At 41.1% G+C, this 23757-nt stretch overlaps 2 protein-coding genes across 6 annotated transcripts; both read left to right on the forward strand.

Annotated features, from left to right (window-relative positions):
* The first annotated feature begins 150 nt into the window (after positions 1-150).
* nap1l4a (nucleosome assembly protein 1-like 4a) lies at positions 151-11310 on the forward strand. Of its 5 annotated transcripts, XM_085166589.1 has the most exons (15): positions 151-251; positions 1155-1192; positions 1931-2003; positions 2751-2895; positions 3414-3500; positions 3670-3804; positions 3890-3961; positions 4061-4200; positions 4439-4584; positions 7533-7552; positions 7675-7794; positions 7919-7954; positions 8129-8182; positions 9245-9279; positions 9635-11310. In XM_085166589.1, the coding sequence occupies exons 2-14, from the start codon at positions 1177-1179 to the stop codon at positions 9248-9250; spliced, it is 1050 nt and encodes a 349-aa protein (XP_085022715.1). In that variant the 5' UTR covers positions 151-251; positions 1155-1176; the 3' UTR covers positions 9251-9279; positions 9635-11310. The 5 variants fall into 5 exon arrangements, with proteins under 5 accessions (XP_085022715.1, XP_085022711.1, XP_085022714.1 ...); XM_085166585.1 differs by lacking the exon at positions 9245-9279; XM_085166588.1 differs by lacking the exon at positions 9245-9279 and having other exon boundaries at positions 250-272.
* Positions 11311-22197: 10887 nt separating this feature from the next.
* On the forward strand, positions 22198-23297 carry phlda2 (pleckstrin homology-like domain, family A, member 2). The gene is made up of 2 exons (XM_085166604.1): positions 22198-22811; positions 22959-23297. Exon 1 carries the CDS (start codon positions 22355-22357, stop codon positions 22769-22771), a length of 417 nt encoding a protein of 138 aa, XP_085022730.1. The 5' UTR covers positions 22198-22354; the 3' UTR covers positions 22772-22811; positions 22959-23297.
* The last annotated feature ends 460 nt before the right edge of the window (positions 23298-23757 follow it).

Here is a 23757-nt window from a genome sequence, read left to right on the forward strand (position 1 = left end):
CATATTAATCATGAAAACACTTCTTTGTTTAAGAAACCCTGGATGACTGAAGCACAAGTGAAGGTAGATAAGTGATCTGTGTTACCAAAAATGACATTTTCGCAACGCAGTGCTTAAATGTAGCACCAAGCTCGCTCTCGCCGGCTGTCCAATCAGAATCCAAGAAGCTGGAGCATGTGTGTCGCTCGGACGTGCGGATTGAAGCGAATACGCGTGAGCGACGCGCCTGGCGAGATTCCGCTCATATAGAGGTAAGACTGCTGAAACAGTCAGTAAGCAAAGATTTGTCATTAATTTTAGCATATGTTTCCATGTTGGAGTATTACCTTTGCAGCCGGAGTTATCTAATGAGCCCGGCGGACCGCCGGTAAACTGTCTTCACGGTACTTTTGTCTGACTCTGGTGTTTTTAATTCACGCGCGAGCTAGCCGAAGCTAGCTGGTATTAGCTTGTCAATGCGGTCGGTAGTGGCTAGCTGTTGTACCGTTATCCGTCGAGATAAATGGAACTGTACAGTGCTGCTGCTCTGCCTCCCCATTCTGATTGTCTTGAGCTAACTGGCGACAGTCTAAAATAGTAACCCTTACACTTTGTCCTCGCCCAAGCATTGTTCTTAGCACGTTGGCTTGTAGTTTCTTGCTACCTAGCTGGCTAACCCGGTTAGCTGCTGTCAGATCTTTGGCACGCCCATACTAAGTGATTACACCTATGTGTTTGTACGTGAGGTGATGTTAGCGTCCACTTTCATTAGATGTTGCCCAGTGGTTCCCTGACGGTCATAACCAGCGCTGGTCATTTTACACTTGTTGAAAATGGAGAGATGCTAACTTTGGTTGACATAGCTTAGCCCAGCTGCTGTTAGCATGTCAATGCGTCATCGGCCTGCGCTTGCTCAACACTGCTGTTGCTGTAGATCGGTGAAAGTTAGCTCAGCTGGTCTGCCTGTCACTCTTCTGCATCGGTTTTAATTATGAGCCTTCCGCGCAGGTTATTTTTGGCAGTTCAGTAGCTTCTCTAATTTACAAGGACTCACTGATGAGATACAATTGACAGTATTAATCATTCACTTTGGTGTTACTTCCATAAGTTACTTACTCACTGTAATTGCTGATGATGATTACATGGCTTATATAATCTCATATACTTCTAAACAGAGGGAGGAGCTGACACTTGGTCATGGAAGCCAATAAAGGTAAAAAAATATATATATATTTTTTCCACTGGCCACGTTAAAGTAATGCATCTGATGAGATTTGTTTACTTGATTTGACTCTGTACCTGTTGGTTGTTAAAGGTATGTATGCTTAGTAAGTTTTTTCATTACCAATTACATTAAAAAAAACTCTTAATGCCAGTTCTTCCAGCAATTATTATTTCAAATATGCAATTTGTTGGAAAATTGTTAGAAAAAGTTGTGAAAAATGAATTCAGATCCTCATTATGCACATTACAAATGTCCTTTTCATGAGCTTTTTCCAAATCAGCACTCCACTGAGATTTCCCCTTTGAAGATCTAAAATGATCTTCTAATGGGATCTAATGTAGGGCATTGTTGTCATTGTTTGACCTCTGTACTGCCTTTATTACCATTGACTATAACATTTCTCTTAACAGGCTTAAGGTTTTGGCTAATATCTCTGGCTGTTTGTGGACTTTTTAAAGCTGTTACTATAAAACCATATCAAACATGGTTTTATATTGCTAGTAACTGCTTTATTCCAAGACAAGGGCTAGGGATGTTAACTAGTCCATTATTTCACAGTATTTGTTGGCTGTTGTTTTATTGATTGGTTTACCTTATATTGTGTACAACAAGGTTGCAATTGGCTAAATATTAAATTAATATTACTTGTAATTACATTTAATACACATTTTTGTTATCACAGTTTGAGATGAACATCTCTACTAATGTTGTATGCTGGTTTGGCAGGTAAAGGGGATCAAGGGATGCAAAATCCAAGTGGGCAGGTGGATAAACCTGTCAGCTTCCACTTCTTGGAAAGGTCAGTGCAGCTGAACTGTGATTCGATTACGTTTTTAGATATGCTAAAAATGAAAACACTCATGATTACAATTTATTGTTCACATCATTGAGCGTTGTAGATGTCAATTCAAGAGAATTGCAACTTTTTAAACATATTAAGGCTAATTGTAACTAAATAATTCTTGAAGATTTATTTCCCCCTTACATTGACCTCTGTGTGACACAGAACATATCTCATTGACATTTTTCTTGGCATTTGATAGGATTTAAAACTTGTGTAGGTATAACAGCTGTATGAAAATGGAGAAGCAATCATAATCATAATTTTTACAGGGATTCTGACACTAAGGAGCCAAAAGTTTGCAAATTACTTAAATTTCCATTTGGACAGCATGCTCAAAAATGCAGAATCACTAATGTAAAATCATATGAAATTATTCAGTACAGTGAACTAGTCTGCTGTTATGCATGGCATAAAACAAAACCTTTCACATGTACAACAAAACCAATTTTTGGATTGTTGGCTTGCTCCAGTCAGCAGATGAATTTGATAACTGACACTATTGAGTAATTTCCTACAGCTGGTAGTTTTTTTTTTTTATGCTCTACATATAAATAAAATCACTGTTTAATCTCCTAAAAACAAAAACATGATTTAGTTCGTTGTAGACTCTCAACAAATGTTTAGGATTACATTTTTTTCTTGTAAGACATTTTCCTTCATCATTTTCTAATGACCCTTTGTTATGTTTCTCTTCCCTTATAGCATGCTTCCCAAAGCAGTGAAGAGGCGAGTGCATGCCTTGAAAAGACTACAGGTGCAATGTGCTAACATAGAGGCTAAATTCTATGAGGAGGTTCATGAGCTTGAGAGGAAATATGCCGCTCTCTATCAGCCACTGTTTGACAAGGTACAACACATTTCCTTAAAGTTATTTATGTAACACTAGGCAGATATTTTCCTTTACTCTTTATGTGTTAATGCAAACAGAGTAAATGCTAGCTTTAAATATAAAACTGAACAAATCTGTAAGGATCACTTGTGATGTTTCCTACATGAATGGGTGTTTAAGTATGGCTCTGGCCTAATCAGAGGTCAGCAAGGCTGCATCCATTGTGCTAAATTGAAAACTGCTGCAGCAAGTAGTCGACTGTCCTTTGTCAGTCAAGGCTATTTCCAGAGATAGGGACAAGAAGTCTGCCATTCTTAATCACACTGGAGACTGGCAGCTGTAATCCTGCTGCACCTGTCCTGTGTGCATGTCGCGTGAGTGTGTGTCAGTCTCTCTCTCAAATGGTGTTGGTGTCAGTCTGCGAGCTGAAAATGATCCACGCTTGCCAAATGAACGTTTGCCTGCATAGTTATATTTCATCAATATATTGAAAATTCTGTTAAAAACGTTTAACTTCACCATAATGTCTATCACAGAGACGAGATATCGTCACAGGAACAGTGGAACCCACAGACGAGGAGTGTGAGTGGCAGAGTGACAGAGACGAAGAGGAGGAGCTAGCTGTAAGTACAAATTTGATTTTCCTTTAGAACCTGATACCACATTTTTAATGTAATCTTGCTGCAGTGTGAATTGTCTGATAATTTGGTAATAAATCATGATCTTAGTGTGACTAAATATAGATTTTTGTGAACAGTGAGTGTTGATTATCGCTCTGTCCACTCCTTACAGGAGGAAGTAAAGGAAAAAGCTGCTATTGAGGATGCAAAGAAAGAGGAAGCCACACCAGAAGAAGACCCAAAAGGCATCCCTGAGTTTTGGCTCACTATATTCAAGAGTGTGGACATGCTTAGTGACATGCTACAGGTACATTTCAGTGACTGATGATCCTCTTCTCCCTTTTCACTTACTTTATGAATAGTACTTGACTTGTCTGTTAATCTCGTGACAGGAGCATGATGAGCCCATCCTAAAACACCTGAAAGATATTCAAGTCAAGTTTTCTGAGCCAGGAGAGCCAATGGTCAGTGTCTGCCAGTGACTGTAATTATGGTCGATTATTATTAGTTACTTGGGCAAGATTTAAGTCGGTTTGTTAAATTATCCTTTTGTTCCTTCTTAGAGTTTTACATTAGGGTTCCACTTTGAGCCCAATGGTTACTTCAACAATGCAGTTCTCACTAAGGTCTACAAGATGAAGTCAGAGCCTGATCCCTCAGATCCTTTCTCATTTGAAGGACCAGAGATCATTGACTGTGAGGGGTGAGAACCAGAGCTTAATACATATGCTTGTCAAACTGTGGTAAACATGTGATGTTAAGTTTTAACTCAGAAATAGATGTGTGGTTTGTGCAGTATTTATTTTTTGTATTTTCTATATAAATCTGTTGATTCTGCAGCCCACATATCAACCTCTTCTTTGCAGGTCTTCCAACTTCTGCCTTTTTCTTGTATATTTGCTTTTTGCCGCCTCTCACTTTTTTATGCTTCCTCTCTCTAGCTGTCAGATAGATTGGCACAAGGGGAAGGACGTGACAGTGAAAACCATTAAGAAGAAGCAGAAGCATAAAGGGCGTGGCACTGTCCGCACTGTTACCAAACAGGTCCCCAATGACTCCTTCTTCAACTTCTTTAATCCTGTTAAAGGTGAGATCACACAGACACGCATAATGTTTGGGATTTCTCAGGAACTCTCAAAGATACTTCTCTCTTGAAGAAAAAAAAAAAAACACAAGTTGAGAACTGTGTACAAATCTGCCAAACCTCCACTCAGAAATTTGCTTATGTTGCACTTAATGGGCTGGTAGCATCTGTTTACATGCAGGTAGTTTAAAAATACGCAAGCATATAATATGAGCTGTTAATCATGTATTCAACTAAAGTGAACAGCAGGTGGCAGCAGACTCACTTTTTGAAATTGTTCAGACAGTGCCATGAGTAGGTGTGTCAGTCAGTGTAGCTGTTGCTGCTGAAGTTGAACTTTGTTCATTAGTCAGCTTTGGGACTTTTATCAACTTTGGTTTTACCATTATTTTCCATCTTGAAAGGCTTGTTACTGTGATGCTAAACAGTGACTTTAATGACTGATAAAGAGGTAGTTAAAAAATTTAGGTTTAAGGTAACCACCACCTTTTAATGACATCATGTAGTTTATTGATGTTATTATTTATAACTAATTTTAACAGAGCTGGCACTCTGGGTTCTTTAAACAATATTAACTGTATTCCAAGTACCATAGGTTCTTTTTTTTAAGGCATTTAGCTTGCTGAGTTTAAATTAATTTGGTGTTAATTTGATTTAAATGAACAAATCAAACCATTCTAATATTAGGCAACCTTATTGAAACAGTTGCCTAAAAACGAGGCAGGTCAGTTTCAGGTGAATAAACTTCAGGTGAATAGTAAAGTGTCAGTTAGGCAAATCTTGAAATTAATCATTCTTATTCAAAAGATCATTAATTTAGGGCAGGATACACCTGCAATGACTGTGTCGTCTTTCCTGTATAGACAGCTTACCTGTCTGACATGCCCGGACTTATTCTGACTTTGAGGAGGTGACCTGATTACTCATTGGCTGCACCAATATTTGCCCTACTGGTTCGGTCATAGTCTTGGTGTATGACTAGTGGATATAAATACCTCCTTGTCAAGTGTGCTTGGGTGTGCAGCTGTTTGGCCAGAATGGCCATTAGTAGATAGGCTATCATTCAAAGCTCATGTGAACATGCAGAAATGCTGCATGTGACTTACCTGCTGTGCACCCGATTGACATATCAAGATTTTGATTTCTTGAACATTTTTATTGGTAAATAGTTGCCAGAGAAAATGTTGACTTTTGACTATACATGTCGTTTTTCAGCATGAAATGAATACAACTTTTAATATAAAGCTTGATAGTGCTGCAGCTATTACTTATTTTAGTAATCAAGTAATTTATTGAGTAATTGGATAAGAAGTACTTTTGTCTCATTAATGAGCTATAATAAATATTATAATAAAGAGATAAAACACAGGTCAATAAGAACAACTAAACCCTTTGATTGTATACATGCTATACAGAAATTTTTATTTTTTAAAGAAAAATAAATACAAAAAATATATAAATAATCTCAAACAGTCCAAGTAGGGCTGTGCGATATGACCATTTATTGTCCTGACAACACGTAGAAACAGGCGCTTGTGCGTCCGTAGTGTGGTTATATTAAATACAAGAGAAAGATAGAACTTTAAGAAATTAATATCGCCACTACAGTGACCATCAAAACGATGAAAAAATATTGCCGTAAACAGTTTATTTTACGACACCACGAAACAAACGATAGCGTAAAATGAAACGATAGACGTTTTTATATCGTCATCCGATATATATCGTTATATCGAACAGCCCTAAGTCCAAGTCATATAAAATAGTTCATCTGCGTATTTTAATACAACTCTTGGAGGCTGTGGATTTCTCGCTGTGTTAAACAGATGGTGGTGGATGAAACGGCTACAAAGTTTTCCTTTCTTCACATAAGTTTGTTGATCAGGTGCTTTGATGAAGGACTCCTGCTAGCTTTTTTTTTCCTAGTACTGCTTTTAATGGTGATCACAGAAACGCTGCTGCTGTTTTGGACGCTAGAAACACATTTTCTTTTGCTCACCCTGAGCTCACCGTCTCTGTAACGGCTCTGCCTCTTTGCTCTTTGCATTGTGTAAAGAGATTCCGTTAAACTGGGTCAATGTCATCATCACTGCTGATGTTGTGTTATTGGTATTTTTGTTAAAAACTGGAGGTTGTTTGACCTAATGTTGTAAAAATCTTTTTATTCACACGCTGCTCCTTAATAAGTTTGTATTGCAGGTTTGTTTTTAGTTGTACATATGGGTAAAAAGCTCCCATTTACGTTTAACACATTGGCGCGCTACAGAGCTGTGCATTAAACGAAACATCGATGGAAAGAACTTGTGTCAAATTTGTTATAATCAAATTACTTGATTCATTGCAGCCCTACATGCACAGTCTTATATACCAAAAATACTGTTGCGCTTAAATCGCATGCTTCACTAAAAATCTCTGGATAAATTTCTATTTTCCTTCCAAGACTAGCACTGCTAGTTGTAAATCTTAAAGTGTAAGACTGTTGGGGTTCTGCTGTTAAACTTGTAAAAATCATCTGTCATGTAAACATAATATTGACCTGACAGGTACAAAATTTGCAAATAATAATGTACCATAAAACCTGACCCCTCAGATGTACATAACACTGACCAGTGTGGGCACAGCCTCATAAGTGTAACGTCTCAGTTTCCTTTAATACAGAATTGTTCAAAGAACAGGAAGGATCAGATGATGTCACTTTTAGTCAGCGTGTTGGAGCACAAGTGTTTGTTCATGGGCTGTCACTTCCTGTGTATGATAACCTCGCTTTGTGATGTCATTGATAACCTACTGGGTTTTCATACCTTATGTGAAATTCAGCTAATCCCATAAATCTTTCCATTGACATTGGCCTTTGTTTTAATGAATCTTATTTTTACCCTCTCGTCCCGTTTAAATCCTTTCTGTCATCGCTTTGATTCAGTGTGTTAATATTTTTTTTCTTTTCTTTGCAGCTCCACCAGATGGAGAAATGGTGAGTATAATGTTGCTGAAATTTTCTTCATAAAGGCATTATTGCACCATTTCTTAGGTATTACATTCTGTTCAATCTGTCAGATTTGTTTGATAACGCTCTGTTCTATTCTTGTTTTATAGGATGAAGACTCTGAGTTCACCCTAGCCACAGACTTTGAGATTGGTCATTTCTTCCGTGAAAGAATAGTTCCCAGAGCAGTGCTGTATTTCACCGGAGAGGCCCTGGAAGATGACGAGAGCGTGAGTTTTTGCCTCAGACGCATGCACTTTCAGACACGACCATATAAAAAACTGAAGCCACAAGTTGGATATTTGCAGACTGACTTTGATGGCTTTGGGTTTTTCCCCTTCTTTGTTTTTGTAGTTTGAAGAGGAGGAGCTGGAGGAGGGAGAAGAGGAGGTAATTATTTGGTCACTGACAAACACTTGAAATCTTAAGAAATGCCCCTGACTTTCACACAGGGATTAAAGTGTACCACCTCAAAACGTTTAAATTATACTAGTTACTGTAAATGTGAAATTTTCTTAAGTATTTCTTGCATGTTTAAGTGTCATTTTTCTGTTTGTGTCTAAGGAACAAGATGAGGATGGTGATGACGACGATGATGAGGGAGACTTTGATCCCAAGGTCGGTTTACACCCTACACTTCCTTCCCTATCATTGTAAATTATCACAATTTGAACCGTTAGGTCCTCAAAAGTTTAATTTAGTAAATCAAAGTTTTGATATATCCCATAAGTTTGGCATATGAGTGGTAAAATGTTTTGTCAGTGGTAGAAACACTTATGTGTGGGATTTGCACCAGCTTGATCACTGTTATGTTCATGTAGAGGAGTGTCGTTTACTCTGTTCTTAATGAGGGTCCGCAAACTCCTGCAGGATTAAAGGAACCTCTAATTTTGTGCCTCCAATTTGTAGTGCACACAATAGCAAAGCTATTATGATTATGTTTTTAGCATTTTTACTAAGTTAAGAAAGCTTTTTCTATCTGTAGCTGTGTTGCAGTCCTGCTGAGAGTTGAGACTTTAGCAGAGTGTCAATGTCCTGTTATGTAAACAGTTGCCTTAAAAACAATATGACAATTTCTAATTTTCTCTTGTAAATGCACAGGCTGCACAAACCAACAATCTCAATGTTGTTAGACTGCTTTGGGGAAGCTCTGGTTATCTAGGAGACACTGGTTATATATTTTATCACCAGAGCCTCAAGATCTCAATATTTCAAGTAGCTGTTTTAGGAGACCATTACTTTCTCTTGAGTCATCTGTTCACTGCAGTGCAGTTGTATAATGTCCTGTGTTGGAAAACTACTGATTGTGTGACCTGTTCATACAGGTTGCATCTCATTTCTTTCAGGCTATCGGATTAAAATTTTTTTTAAAAAATCACGTGATAACAGATGGTGTAGTTAAGATCACTATACTCCATACTTCCTCCATCACACTGGACTATCACATAAACACATAAACAATGTGTCCTGAAAACATGTAATAAGTTGGTTGTTAGTATTGTTATTTTTATAAATTTGTCTTTAAATTTTATTTTATCTTTTTTCCCATTCCCGGATACCACCTCATCACCCATTGTTTTTTGCTTCATGGTGCTCATTAATAGCAATGTTTCTGTGCTTTTTTGTCATTTATTTTACTGTTGTCTCTCCCTCCCCTGGATTACCCCCTCTCCCTTACAGGCATAATCAAACATTCTCACCCCATGCATTTCTAGGTAAGGGGAAATTAGGATGGCGTCCCACATACATCACACTCGCTCGTCCAGTGGCTTTGGTTTATTCTTGCTTTCCTTTTCTTCTTTACCTCTTTCATTTATGTTAACATTCCCACCTCGTTAGGACCCCCAGTTTACATATTGGGTAGATTGCTTCTGTTCTTAGTCATGTTGGTTTCCATCTATTTACATTTCTTGCTTTAGACCCTTTCCAGGTTTCTAACAATCCTCCCTTTGCTGTACCAAACAAGGTGCTTTCTTTCTTGAGCAGTTGCTTTCTAGCTAGCTGATGTTGAGCAGTTTCATTGCCTGTCTCGTTTCATTTTGTTTTCTTTTTCGTCTTTGTTCCTTGCAGAAAGAACAGCCCCAGCCGGCTGAGTGCAAACAGCAGTAACCTTGGTGATCAGGGGAGGTGGAGACCTGCTGTCCATCAAATCAGTTGTTAACCAATCAGCAAGTCCTACTACTTGTACAGGCTCCGCCTTTTTACAAACTCTTACCTGAACGCAATAGAACGCAAACCAAACTGCGTTTTTTACTATGTGCATGACTTCTTTTTCTTTTGTCTTGCGCCCATCTCGCCCCGTTTATTTGGCTTCATTTCAGCCCAAAGCAAGAAGTGACTTGACTCTATGTAAATTGCCATGGCATCATATAGGAACAGTTGTCTTTAATAATGTGGAGTAGGTTACTACTGCCAAACTCTGAGCATTATTAGATGAAAGAGTTTAAAAATAAGCAAAAAAAAAGGATTGGATCCCAAACTTTAGTTTTCATGGAAATCGGTCAGTTACTCAGGGTTTTTTAAACACCAACACGATGTGAGTTTACCAGGAAACTGCTGAACAAGTTTGACTTAATCTTTCACTGGGGTTGTTATCATTTGTTTAGTGTTTTTTAAGAGACATATTTACTTTTTTTGAAATGTTCATTGTCATGTCATTGGACTATTTATTCTGGTGTCATGCAGCTATATGATACGGTGCATTTTGGGGAACGCTTTAAGGCCCATCTGCAGTTATAGGCTCAAAGCTTATTTGAGCATAGCAGGTTAACAAAACGTGAATACTGCCAATTTTTTTTGTTTGTTTTGTTGTCGTTTATTTTTTTATTTTTTATTTTTTTTTAAAAACATGTTCAGACTGAAGATTCATGTTCTGCATTGATAGTGCTCTCTTCTGTTCGGATGTAGTGGAGTAAACAAGCATTTACACTGAGCACACCAACTACAATCACGAGACAAGCATGTGGTTATATATTTCCATTTTCTTCAGTCACCCCTGAAATGCTCCTTGCTCTTGTTTTAACAATTACAATGTTTGACATGAAAGACAAAACTTGAAAGAATCTTGAATTTCCCCCACGCCAGGCCTCACATCCAGTCTGAATATTCTCCTCACAAATGACAGATTTAAGCAGTGGCCCACCCCTAGGCTTTTTGTCGCTGTTTTATAAGATGGCACTTCTGGTATGTATCTTACGCTAAACAAGTGTCATTTAGAGTCAGTGTTGGGACACAAAGTGTGGATAAAATGTAAATTCTGTTGCCAAGAAGCCAAAATGAAAGACGCTGTTCTGGTTCGTTAAATTGTTTGCCAATTGTCGTTAACACAGTGTAATCTAATTCAGCATTTAAAGTTGTTTCAGAATATATAAGTATTTGTTATTGTCTACTTATTGAATCGGTAGAAAGTGGGAAAACAAATGGGAGAAGGTGCCAATGTATTTTATATACTTCACTGGGATTTTGGCCATTTGTTTTGGGCGCTTGTGCCTGATGACTGATCATCAAAGGACTTGACAGCAAAATATTATCCACCCCTCTCTCTCTTTTTAAAAAAAAGATTGTTGATCTTGTTAGACAGATCTCAGAGCCACGGTTGACGTCTTCAGATCTACTGCATTGGACCGTGTGCTAGCAATGGCCTTAACTGGTTCTTATTCACAATTTGTTACTTGCGTAATATTTCTTTTCAATTTGTACAGTTAGTTAAAATATTCTATTAAAGTTGTGCGACATGGAAATGCAAATTCGTTGTCCTTTGTGTGTTTGTGTTTTGTGTTGGTTTAGCCAGGAACACAGGTAACCCACTTTTTTATTTTGTATAGGAATTAAGAGGATCAGGTGCTGATAATCAAATGCACTTTGAGTTATAAGCAAGTGTTTGGGGGTTTGCTCATGTGCAAGATTGTGATGCGTTACGATCAGGAGGAGGAAAGGAAATTTGCAAACAATTTGGAAAGTTCACGGTGCAAAAGATTATTCACACGTGGAAAGCATTCAAGACTTGCCTTTTTTGCATGAGTGAACATCCCAGTAGATTAACTGCAAGGTCAAATCATGCAGTGCTCAGAGAAAGTTCAAAAACCTCAACAGCGACATCTCAGACTCTACAGGCCTTTACAGGCATAATAGTCAGAAAAATACTGAGCAAGTATGGCTTGCTAGGAAGAATTACCATGAGAAATCTCTACAGCATGACACCCTTCTCAAGTTATTGTACAGATGAGACAATACACAGTGCTACCTTCGTGGAAAGCTAAATGTCATATCAACATGCTGTTGGTGGGGTGATGGTTTGGGTTTGTTTTAGAGCCACGTGATCTGAACACCTCTCAGTCGTGTCGACCGTGAACTCAAGGTGAAGCCATCTGTTTGACGGTTAAAGCTGGGCTTAATCCCATATCGGCAAATCTACAACTGAGTAGCTTGAAAAGCAAAGAATCAACGTGTTGCGGTGGCCCAAAGTCCAGAACTCAACTGAAATGCTGTGCATGAATAAATCCCCACAAATCCAAATTAACTGAAACAATATAAAGAAGAGTGGTGCAAAATTCCTTGATAATAATGTGACCGACACATCCTAAATTTGACATGCAGCACACAGGTTCCTCGTGACATATTAAAAATGTCCCTGCAGAGCAAAGCACTTTGTCTCCTGCTACTGAAGCTGCTCTGTTGTATGTCCAACCCGGTGTTGCTGTGGAGTGATGTATGTGCTCTGGTATTTTTTCTCAGGTGAATGCACATGCTGTTAAAAACACATCAGGTGATGATTTGCAAATGATTGACTAAAGCTCTGAGCAGCGCATGCAGTTGCAGTCTCTACATGAGCAAATCTGCTGAGCCTTTTGTCCATCACAAACACCATAGTGACAATTTTAGAGCAGTTTGGTATCCAGACTGCAGGAATTTTGGTTTCAGTCTGTCCAACCTCAAGCAAGGCAACCACTTAGTGTGGAATTCTGTCTTGCAGATAGAGAAAGCATGCACACTCCTTTGAGAAATCCTTGTGATGCATTGTGGGTGATAATGGCTGAGGACTTTGAAGTTTCTGGAGGAGAATATCAACACGGTGCTGACATGGGTGCTTTCTTATCCTGTCAACTCATCCAACAACACTTACAGCTATGTATGTTTAAGCCTCTCTTCATCGGGGCATAAAAGCGACAACGTGAGACGGCAGGAAAACATTTTGGATTACACCAAGATGACAAAAAGGTGCTAAAATAAATGCATGAAGGGAATAAGATGTGAATTCAGATTTCTCCATCCTTCAAAGCAGACAAACCACAGACTGAAGTCTCTACTGTAACTTTGGGGATTTTGCTCTCAAGACCTGTGAACAAGACATTATTCATACTGAGACTGCTGCGTGGGGGTTTGAGGATCGCCTCACTGTAACAAGGAGTCCATTTGTTTCTGCATTTTCATGAACTAGACCAGCAGTGTTGGGAAGGTTACTTTTAAAATGTATTCCATTACAGGATACAGAATACATGCCCTAAAATGTATTCTGTAACGTATTCCGTTACGTTACTCAATGAGAGTAACGTATTCTGAATACTTTGGATTACTTAACATATTATCATGCATTTTACAACTACATGAATGTACTATTTCTGTGTGATTTATTACTATTACTGACGGTCCGCGGCTCCGAACCGTAGTAAAGGGACCTCTGGCTAATATGGTGGGTTCTGTGTCGGGCTCGTAGCCGAAAACTAGCTTTACTTTGTTGTCTGGGTCAACTTTGCTAGCGGGAGACAGAGAGAGGCGTTGAAAGGCTGCTCCAACGGAACTTATTGTTTCGGAGGAAAACACGAACAAAGCGTACAGTCAAGTTTTAATAGCTTACTTACAACTGGGCTCGTCAGGCACTCTTCTTGGCTGCAGTGGTTATTATTATATTTACATGCTTCCAGCTCCCGTTTTTGCTCGATGACAGCTCCTACTTTTCCTTTTTCTCCCTCCTCGCGCTCACAGACACATAACGGGTATGGCAGTCCATTCTCCCTGCAGCACGGACTACACTGCCTATGATGCTACATTCTTTAGAGCTATACCTGTAGCATTCTGCCTATTAGCTTAGCACAACAACAACAGGCGCTCTCTCACCCAGGAAACACACAGAGCTAGAGCGTTGCCCTGTAACCACGGCAACCGCAACGCTGCCGTCTGGAACAACAGAACGTAGCTGTCAAACAAAACCCAAACAGTCCTGACCCGCCACAATATGAAATAGGGAAGTACCGTCGTGTAATCCATTTATTTCAACAAAGTAACTGTATTCTAAATACCACCTTTTTAAACGGTAACTGTAACGGAATACAGTTACTCATATTTTGTATTTTAAATACGTAACGGCGGTACATGTATTCCGTTACTCCCCAACACTGTAGACCAGGGAGGTGGAACTCCACAGTAGAGTCATGATGGCTGCAGATTTTATTGTACTTAACAATAAAAAGTAACTTTTGAATCTAAATATGGTAGCCAAGGTAAATGTAGCTTTTCGAGCTACAGTGAAGGTTTATCAGCTTACTGCAGCTTTGCTGTTTATTCTTTAATCACATATTCATACAGTACATTGATAGGAGGACTGAGAGGATGGTTAACTTCTTAACAGCAAACAAATACAGAGAAATCCTTTTAGAGAGCTCTGAGGGAGATGGATAGTTGCGCGTGTTAGCAGCCGTAGAACAAAGAGGAGCATTCAGATTATTCTGACACCTCCTGCCGTCGTGTCCTCATCATCTAGCTGAAGGGAAAAGGGTGCAGTCTTCTTCCAGTCTGACTCTGAGCTGCAGCTGCACCTAACGTCCCACTCTTGGCCTCAAGGTGGAACTGGCAGCATTCCTACGTGTACGTGAGCACACATACAAGTGTGCCTGAACAAGGTTGTCTGTGTGGAGTGTTCTGTGTCGTCCTCTCTTATTCGGAAGTGATGTGAGCCAGCCTGAGTTTCAGAGAGAGAGAGTGAAACAAGGGATTAGAAAGGCACTTTATGCTGGTGGTGCTGGGTTGGTGTTAAAAAATGAATGAGCTGAACTGGAGCCTTGATAAAAGAGCCCATTTCCTCTTAGATCTGATGTTATTGGTGGTGTTGCACACTCTCAGTAGAGACAAAGATATAATCAGAGACATTTTAATCTTTGAAACTCTCATTAACTTTTTATCCTTGCTACTGGATGACCGTGGATGGTCGCCACTTTTTTAGTGGTAAATAGTGACTATTAGGTTGCTAAGCTAACATTGTGACATTATACCTTTTTTTGACATTCAATCTTCAATCATGGAAATCACCTTACGAGTTTACACAGTAACCCTGCAACTTCAAATACACCCAGTGTCACAAAACCAGCTTTTCAATGGATAACTTATGAATTTGGCAGAAAAAAGCTCAATCATCAGCGAGAGAGCTGAGTTCTAAAGATAGTGGATATTCAATCTTGTCATTAAGGCCCACGATCAGAAAATGCATTCAGTGCAGGAAAAATGTAAAGTTTAAAACGCAACTACAGGTCATACAATCACAGCTAGAACAGAAGAGGAGCTGCCAAAAACACAAAAATGAGTGGCAGTCAAAAAAAAAAAAAATCCAAAAGTTTACAGACGTTGAGACAAAGCAATAACATCAAGTAGAGGTTGCAATCAAACACGAGACATCAAGGAATGAATCTATGTGGGTTATCACAAGTAGAGGGAGAAAGAAAGAAAGGAAAGACAAAATTTAAGGGAGAAACTTAAGGGGCAATAATGTGTGCAAAATGAGTCAACACAAAACATGCAAAGTGCCAACAAACAACACCTGCAATCCAGAATCAAGGCCTGACACACTGCACAGAGGACTCATGGGAAACTGTTCAGGCAGGCCATAATTTAAAGGGACGAGAGAGGGGCACACTCTCCTCCCAGAGCAAGACTAAACATGGCTGTGACTAACACATCACCCTAGGCTTCACAACGCTGCTTTGTGTTTGAGTGTCATATGTGGGCGTCAGGTGATGGAACTGGGGGGGTTGACAGCTGTTGGCCAAAATACAACCATTTTCTCTCTTTTTGTTTGTTTTATTTTGGAGTTTATCCCAGCATGTCTGGTACCTGACGGGCATATCTCTGTCATTGTGGGAGGAAGAGTAGAATGGCAGCGTGGGGAGAAGCTCTAATAGAAAAAAGACTCGGCGCTCAGGTATGTACCAGCTCACTCCCGGTGGCTACTTGGCGGGGCCTGGCGCCTGTTGCTCGGTCAGGCCTCTTCCGGGGCGCAGGGGACCCTCTGGCCTCTGGGCCTGCGGCTCGGTTCACTCTGGCACAGCTGGCTGCCGGCAGAACCGGCGGGCACGCCGGTGCAGCCCCCTCTGGCTTCTGCTCGGTGGCTACTGGGTGACCCCTCGTCTGTGTTATATTCTGGTCTCATTCACGACAGACTCCAGAATATCTATTTCCTACCCAACGGGGTAGTAAGTTTTATTAACAAGTCATGCGACTCAGATTAGTCCTGTGCCATGTACAACAGCAACATACAGCCTAACAATCCTTACTTGTGTGTCACTCTAAAACGTCCGTGCAGCAACACAATCCATTGTGGAACAAACCATCTTGCAAACAATAATTCACATTATTACAGTCTGGGGATCCTCAGCCCTTCCCATGAAGGTGGCACGGATGCCCCTCCGGTGGTCCTCCTTGGGCTCTCGCACTCTGGGGCCTCTGGATGTCTGGGGCCTGGATCTCCTCCATGCCTGCTTCATGCCCTGGGGGCGGGGCTATGGCTCTCTACATCCTCTTGCAGACCATTACATGGGGAAACCATTTGAATACAAGCGCGCCGATCCACACAGGTGTGCACACGGGTGTTCACTATTCGTAGACTTAAATCACACCTTTCTTGGCTGCTACTTCAAAGCACATTGTGCGCTGTCTGTCCTGCGTGCTGCACAACAACATTCAATATTTAGTATTTATTGCTGTTTACACTTAGCTAGATTCCTCTTTCTGTCTCCCTTTCCTATCCCTCACTCATGTCTGTCCCGTCTGTAACAACTGAAAATAAAATAAAATAAATAATAACAACAAAGGTCGATCAAATGGACCAATACGGCAAGGCCATGATGATCCATTTGGCAAAATAAATCCATTGGGTATCCTTGTTGGTCTTCAGACAACAATTCTGACGGCTAAAGAACCAAATGGGACAGGCAAAAAAAAAAAGACAAAAGACTCGGCAAGGACACAAAGCAAGACCACACAGAATAAAACAAAGAAGCATCAGATCGAATGGAGAGGAAAAAATAATGTCAAGGACCAAATTTAATGCAACTGATTATCAGAGAGCTCTGCACAATCTCTCACATTAAAGGCATAATTACATTTATCTGTGTGTGCTTAAGTTAGATTACAAACAATGGCCATTATAACCAAGCTAATCTGCTTTGCTTTTATTGCATTATCACATTTTTACTTGGTATGTCTGGGAAAGAAAGCCTCACGCCCAGTTACAGCACAGCAACAGGGCTGCGCTCTTCCGTGGGGATTTGTGAATGGGTCATCAAATGAATGGCAAGCTAGGTGTGGCGCTTGTAACCTGAATCACGCTCCTTAACTTCCGTGCACAGATAAAAACCGTCAGTCAGACGTGGGAAACATGAACAGGTATCAGGTTACATAAGGTTGGTTGATTTAAATGTATGTAAAATTTGTATCCTGCCCCATGCTCGCTTTTGTTTTGGTTCGAACGTTAACGTCTGTGACTGGCTTTTTGTTACAATAAAAACTTCTGCACTGAATGATAATATGGTATGAGTTGGTTCCATGTAAAATGGAATTTCCTCACTCGTTCATGATCTTCTTGTGCTTTTACACAGATTATGTTACACTGTGGCACTTCCTTGAAAAACAAGATCAAATTGTTTCGAAAGGAAAGAAGTCTTAAAACAAACCAAAGTCATGTGTCAGATTTAGCACTAGGCCAGAAACCCAAAAGTTATAAATGTTTAACTCTCAAGTCTGGTTCACATATCCGGCTCCTACCACAGATTAGATTCTAGGTTTATCATATAAACTGCAGTGAAGCTGTGCAGGCTTTGAGTGAATGCTAGACTCCTGCCACAGAGAAGGATCGCATACCTGCATACCTGTCATTCTTCATGGAGTAAAATTGGCAAGAATAAAGTGACTCCTGCGATTGCATCTCATAAAAACTTATCCATTCATGAGATGTGCATAAAGGAAATGTGGTTATCCTACGCTGCATTATTCACGCCAGTTTATCTTGTAATATGTGAGCAGAAAATTTAGTGCAACGTGTTTTGCTCCCTGTTGGAATTTATGAATGGGATGAATCTGATGAATCTTACATTTGCTGGAGTAAAAAGACCAAATAAATTCCATTTATATCGTCTCAACTCATAGCAAATGTCATCTTATTTAAAGGCGCTATAACAGAAAGGAGTCTCTTGCTGTAATAATAACTCTGGACGCTGTCCAGTTCATAAAGAGAGCGTAACGTGCACGAACAGCAGCCACGTCTGTTTTTATTGTTCTCCTCGTGCAACATTGTGTTTGACTGCACGCTGTCCTCATCAACCATTTGTTCTTTTTCCCACGCTGCTGAATGCCAGCATAGCCGTGCACACACACAGAGGGCTTATCAGAACAATGCCTCAAATAGCTCTGGAGTCTCATCATAAGGGCATGTCACCAAGGAGCAGAAGAGGATGAATATGTGTACATCTATGTGTATGTATATGTGTGTGTGTGTGTGCGAGCGGCAGGCCAAAGCATCAGCGTGTCACAGTATGCAGCTGTTACCTGTGGGCTCTGCTGTATTTGTAAGCAGCCATCCATACTGGTTCCCACTGTTAGGCTGACTATGTATAGTTCCCTGTCCGTTGGAGGTTTTCACAAGCTAGCACACAAATGCAATGCATGAACACTTGTTTACCTTTACCAATGCACAGATATATGCAAAAAATTAAAATAAAAAAGGACTTTGTAAGCTACCATTTTCTGTTAACAGGCAAGTGCAAAGAAAACATGTCCATCTGATAAACACCCAACTGGACCCAACAGATAAAACACTTTGTACATCTTCTCTAAATATGTGTTCTTAGTGTTAATAACTGCTAATAGCACCAATAATTGATGCCTCATACATTTAGCTTCAGCTCTTGGAAATTCAGATCAAAACATAGCCAAGCCCCAAGTGGAGGAGTTCAAGTATCTCGGAGTCTTGTTCGCGAGTGATGGGAGAAGGGAGCCGGAGATCGACAGACGGATTGGGGCTGCGGCTGCAGTAATGCAGATGCTGCACCGGTCCGTCGTGGTGAAGAGGGAGCTGAGTGTAAAAGCGAAGCTCTCAATTTACCGGTCGTTCTACGTCCCTACCCTCACCTATGGCCACGAGCTGTGGGTAGTGACCGAAAGAACGAGATCGCGGATACAAGCGGCGGAAATGAGCTTCCTCCGAAGGGTGGCTGGCCTCTCCCTTAGAGATAGGGTGAGAAGTTCGGCCATCCGGGAGGGGCTCAGAGTAGAGCCGCTGCTGCTCCACATCGAAAGGAGCCAGCTGAGGTGGTTCGGGCATCTGACAAGGATGCCTCCTGGGCGGCTCCTGGGTGAGGTGTTCCAGGCATGTCCCACCGGGAGGAGGCCCCGGGGCAGACCCAGGACACGCTGGAGAGATTATATCTCTCGGCTGGCCTGGGAACGCCTTGGTGTTCCCCCGGATAAGCTGGAGGAGGTGGCTGGGGAGAGGGAGGTCTGGGCCTCTTTGCTTAGGCTGCTGCCCCCGCGACCCGGCCTCGGATAAAGCGGATGAAGATGGATGGACATAGCCAAGCTTTTTGCTTTCCATGGCTGATTTATAACAAAGTGAACTGACAGACTCACGTGATTTAATGAAATACAGACATAAAAAATGCATGTTTAAAAAAATGATTATAATTAATGATATATTAACTTAAATCGTTGCATCAATAATCTTCTTGTTTCCAGTGGTCATAACTCAGTTATTCCATCTCTAAGTAAAGTTCAACAATAAGGAACACAACCTGCTGTTAATGGAGATTTCTAACATGTGCTGATTTATTTTCAGTCCAAATCAGTTGCAGCAGGATTCAGTTAGTGTGTCTGTATTTCCTTCTTTTTTTCATTGTGTTGTGACTCACATTAAACTCAGCAGCTTCATGTCATGACATGACTACCAAACTCTGGGTCTTTCTGGTCCTTCCACCTGCTGTCTTGTCACACCCATGCGCCTGTGGCTACAAGGCTGCATGACACTGAAGCAAACAAGGTTAAAAGATCAACAAACCTAAAGCTCTTTTAATCTTCTTGCCCACATTATGTGACAAAAACCCTCCTCCCTTGTTGTAGTTTTCTCATTATCTGACTTCCTCCCCATAAGTCTCTGGGGGATTTGTTTTGTCTTTGCAGAGACGGCGAGAACCGGAGTGCGCTGATTTGAACCTGAGGTTGTCACAACACACCTGCAAAGATCCGTCACAAACCTCCGTCCCCTCGAGAAATACTTGTACTTTCCCACAATCTTGAGAAACAAGGAACACAGTGTCACGTTTGAGTTTTGCTGGGGCTCGAGCATTGCAGTCGCAGTTAATTTTGAATGTATTCACTCAGTTTATTGCAGGGATACCAAACCCACTTTTTGTGATGAAAACACCATGTAGTGCTTAAGTATGGTCATGTCTGCTTCCATCCTAGTTTAGAGTTTAGTTTAGAGCTTTAAAAACTCGACAATAATGCTGCTGAGCATAATTTATTAGACCCCAACCCTGCTGTAAAATAAACAGTCATCCTTACACACACAGACTGACACAACACACTCATCCACAAACCATCACCCAAACCCCTGGCCCACCTTAGGCAAGCAAACTCTTCCAAAGTAAGCTGCTCTGCAGCTCCCTGAGTCACTGCCTGGGCACGCCTGTGAGTCTCCACCACTTTACTTCATCAAACAAAAAGCCCACATATATGTATGTTTCACAGACATAAAGCAAAGGCCTGGAAACAAAGAAAGAGGGAAGGAAGTGAAGAGGCGTTGGTGAACCTTTTCATTAAACAGAAGCGGGCTAACTCGGTACACGTGTAGTTTTGTTTTCTTTGAGGTCAGAGGATTAAACTGACCACCACATCCTCATATACTCACGCAGCAGATGTTGATCTGTTTGAAATTTCTCGCCGTAGTTACATCTTTGGTGCTGTCAGATCTGAATGATCGCGGTGACGTTGATGTGTGAGGCCTTTTTATTTTTGGTAGGCTTGTAAATCGTGGCCACACAAAGCATTTTTATGTCCATATGGTCCCCCGGCTATTTACTGCACAACGCTAGAGACCCAGTGATGAGGGGTGATGACACGTGACATTTTTTATCTTTAGGGGAGATGTTTCCACAATGTCTTTGAGGGGAGACAGATAGACAAGTCAACACAGAAGAGCCTGAAGTGGGTGCTATAAGCGTCTCTTCAGTTATGCACACACGCACACACAGAGATGAATGAACTGAGGTCAGTGTTGTGTTGGTGTGGCTGAAGCCCCGGGGGGACAGGACAGGCTGCGTGGAACAGTCGATGACATCTGCCTCCTTACCATCTCCTCCTGCTGAGTCACACAGGCTCCGAGGGTTCAGGGAAACGTATCCAGTGTCTGCTAATATCTGTTTGACATGAAGAAACAGGACGGAGTCGATCATGTGACTGGTCGGTTGGTGAAGAAGCACGACTTGGGAGTGGCAGGAGATACGGTGATAGCAGAGCCGACACACCTTAGCAACGTTATCAAATTCCATCAGTCGTTGCGGTATAGCTTTCATTTTTAGTAACCAGCACCTCAAGAGGAAACTATCAAAACCATGAATCACCGCCCAAAGCAGGCCCGAACTAGAGAATGTCTATTTTTAAATTCAAATATAGTTTGCAGTTAGTTTTATGAGCTAATAAAAAAACACACACACACACACACCTATATATCAATCAACAGTAAGCCAACAGTCTGTGCTAACTCACCAACATTTGATTTTAACTTGTGAGACAGTTTAACTTAAATACCTCACACTGAATTGCTGTTTCTACATTTAAAGACCACAGAATGTTTTCACTGGTAAAAAAAAAAAAAAAATGCTTTATTTTTGTTTTGACATGCACAGACAGGAATAGCAAAGTTTACATGAAACACTACTGAGCTGAAGCACATTTAGTCTAAGTTTTACTTTTTGAAAAGGATCACCAGAGAGCAGGGCGGTGCAGAACCTACTTGGCACAGTTTAGGGTCATAAAGAGGAAAAGGGCTGATTTTAAAACCTTAACAGAGAACTTAACTTCCTCTGAAATTACAGCTGATATTAGAGGTCAGACTTCAGGCCCAGAGTCACTCTGTGTGCACATCTGGTAATATAAGACTGAATCACGCGGTGCAGACTGCGCAAATACTTAGACTAATCTCCGCAGTAGGATGTGGATTACTAATTAACGTGCTGCCAGTGTAATTAGGTTCAAGTTAGGACTTCCTCTTTACCCCCCCCCGTGCGCGCCCCTGCATCCGCCCACACACAGCCTTGAATTACTCCAGCGGCAACTGTTGATGCATTCTCCAACCATCTGACGTCAAGAGGGAAGGGCTGAGGCCAGAGCGCGCTATAAATGCCCTCTGATAGCTTGGTTCATTCACAACCACACTCTGGATTACCAAAGCGTCTGTAGAGAAGATCCTTCCACAAGCGGCTTGGACGACCCAGCAGGAAAGCAGAGGGTTCACAAACGTGCCAAACATAAACGATGAAAATGTCAGCGGCAGAGATCTGCCAAGTTCTCAAGGAGGGAGAGCTGGAGAAGAGGAGCGACAACCTACTCCAGTTTTGGAAGAGGAAGACGTGCGTCCTGACCACGGACAGTCTCAATATTTACCCCGATACGCAGAAGCGCTCCAAGGGCAAGGAGCTCAAACTGCAGTCCATCAAGAAAGTAGACTGCGTGGAGCGCACCGGCAAGTTCGTCTATTTCACCATCGTGACCACAGACAATAAAGAGATCGATTTCCGGTGCTCCGGAGAGGAGAACTGCTGGAACGCAGTGATCACCATGGCCCTGATTGATTACCAGAACAGAAAAGCCATCCAGGACTTTAAAACGAGACAGGACAACGAGAGCGCGTCGCCGGGACAGCAGGAAAGACGCATGGCGAGAGCGCCCTGAGCCGCCATGGGAACGCCGGCAGTGAACTACTCCTAATATGGTGAGAGACACATTATGAAACATGGCTTCCACAATATATGAATAAAAATATGAGTCATATATGCTAAAAATAAAATCGGCCGCGGTACTAATCAGCAAAAATATTTTTAAAAGTTTAAACTAACGGCATGTTTTTAATCCCCCACAGTGCCATTGTGGACCATACAGAAATAATATGAGGACCAAAAGGAAGACGAGGTCATCCGGTCCAGAGATGAAGGATTGTTCGGGATTAGGTTCTCGGAGAAACGGGGCGACTGATCTAAAGCGTCACTTTTACAGACCCCACCACACAGGACTGAACTCACGAACTGTCAAAACTATTTCATGTTTGCTCTCCGGAAAGAAACGACTCCTAAAACCACGATGTTAATTTATTTGTTTCCAGATTATGGTGTTACTGGCAAACTGTTCATGTCATTTAAATTATTTCAGTGTGTGTCATGTGTGTATTTATTTGAATAAATATCAGTTTCTTTTTGACATACTTATACAATCTCATCTGTTTGTTTGTTTTCTGTCATTTTATCAATGACATTTATTTTTGTCACTTGTCTTTAAAATCCATCAGTCCATTGGTATTTCATTACAAAATTGTGGAGTCAGTTACAGTATATTTGGAACTCGGGCGCACTTTTCACCGGAAACATTTCTGAGTAAATACCAGACATGCAGCCGTAAAAAGGGAGTGGAGGACAGGAAAGTCCCTTTCCTCTTTGCTGGCAGGTGGAATGTGACGCTTGATTGCTGGGCAGGGTTACAGGATTGAGTCATAACCGATAAGCAGGGCTGCACGGGACACTTAAAAGACTAAACTACGTTTGAACATACCTGCTTCTAAGGTGTGGCAGGTTCACAGCTCCCAGTGGGAACCCTTGAGATAGAAACATAGAAGATGTAAAGCTCAACAATTTATTCATTTTAAGTTGTGGCTCTTGTGATTATGT

The sequence above is a fragment of the Neolamprologus multifasciatus genome, chromosome 7 (assembly GCF_963576455.1).
Source record: "Neolamprologus multifasciatus chromosome 7, fNeoMul1.2, whole genome shotgun sequence".
NCBI lineage: Eukaryota > Metazoa > Chordata > Actinopteri > Cichliformes > Cichlidae > Neolamprologus > Neolamprologus multifasciatus.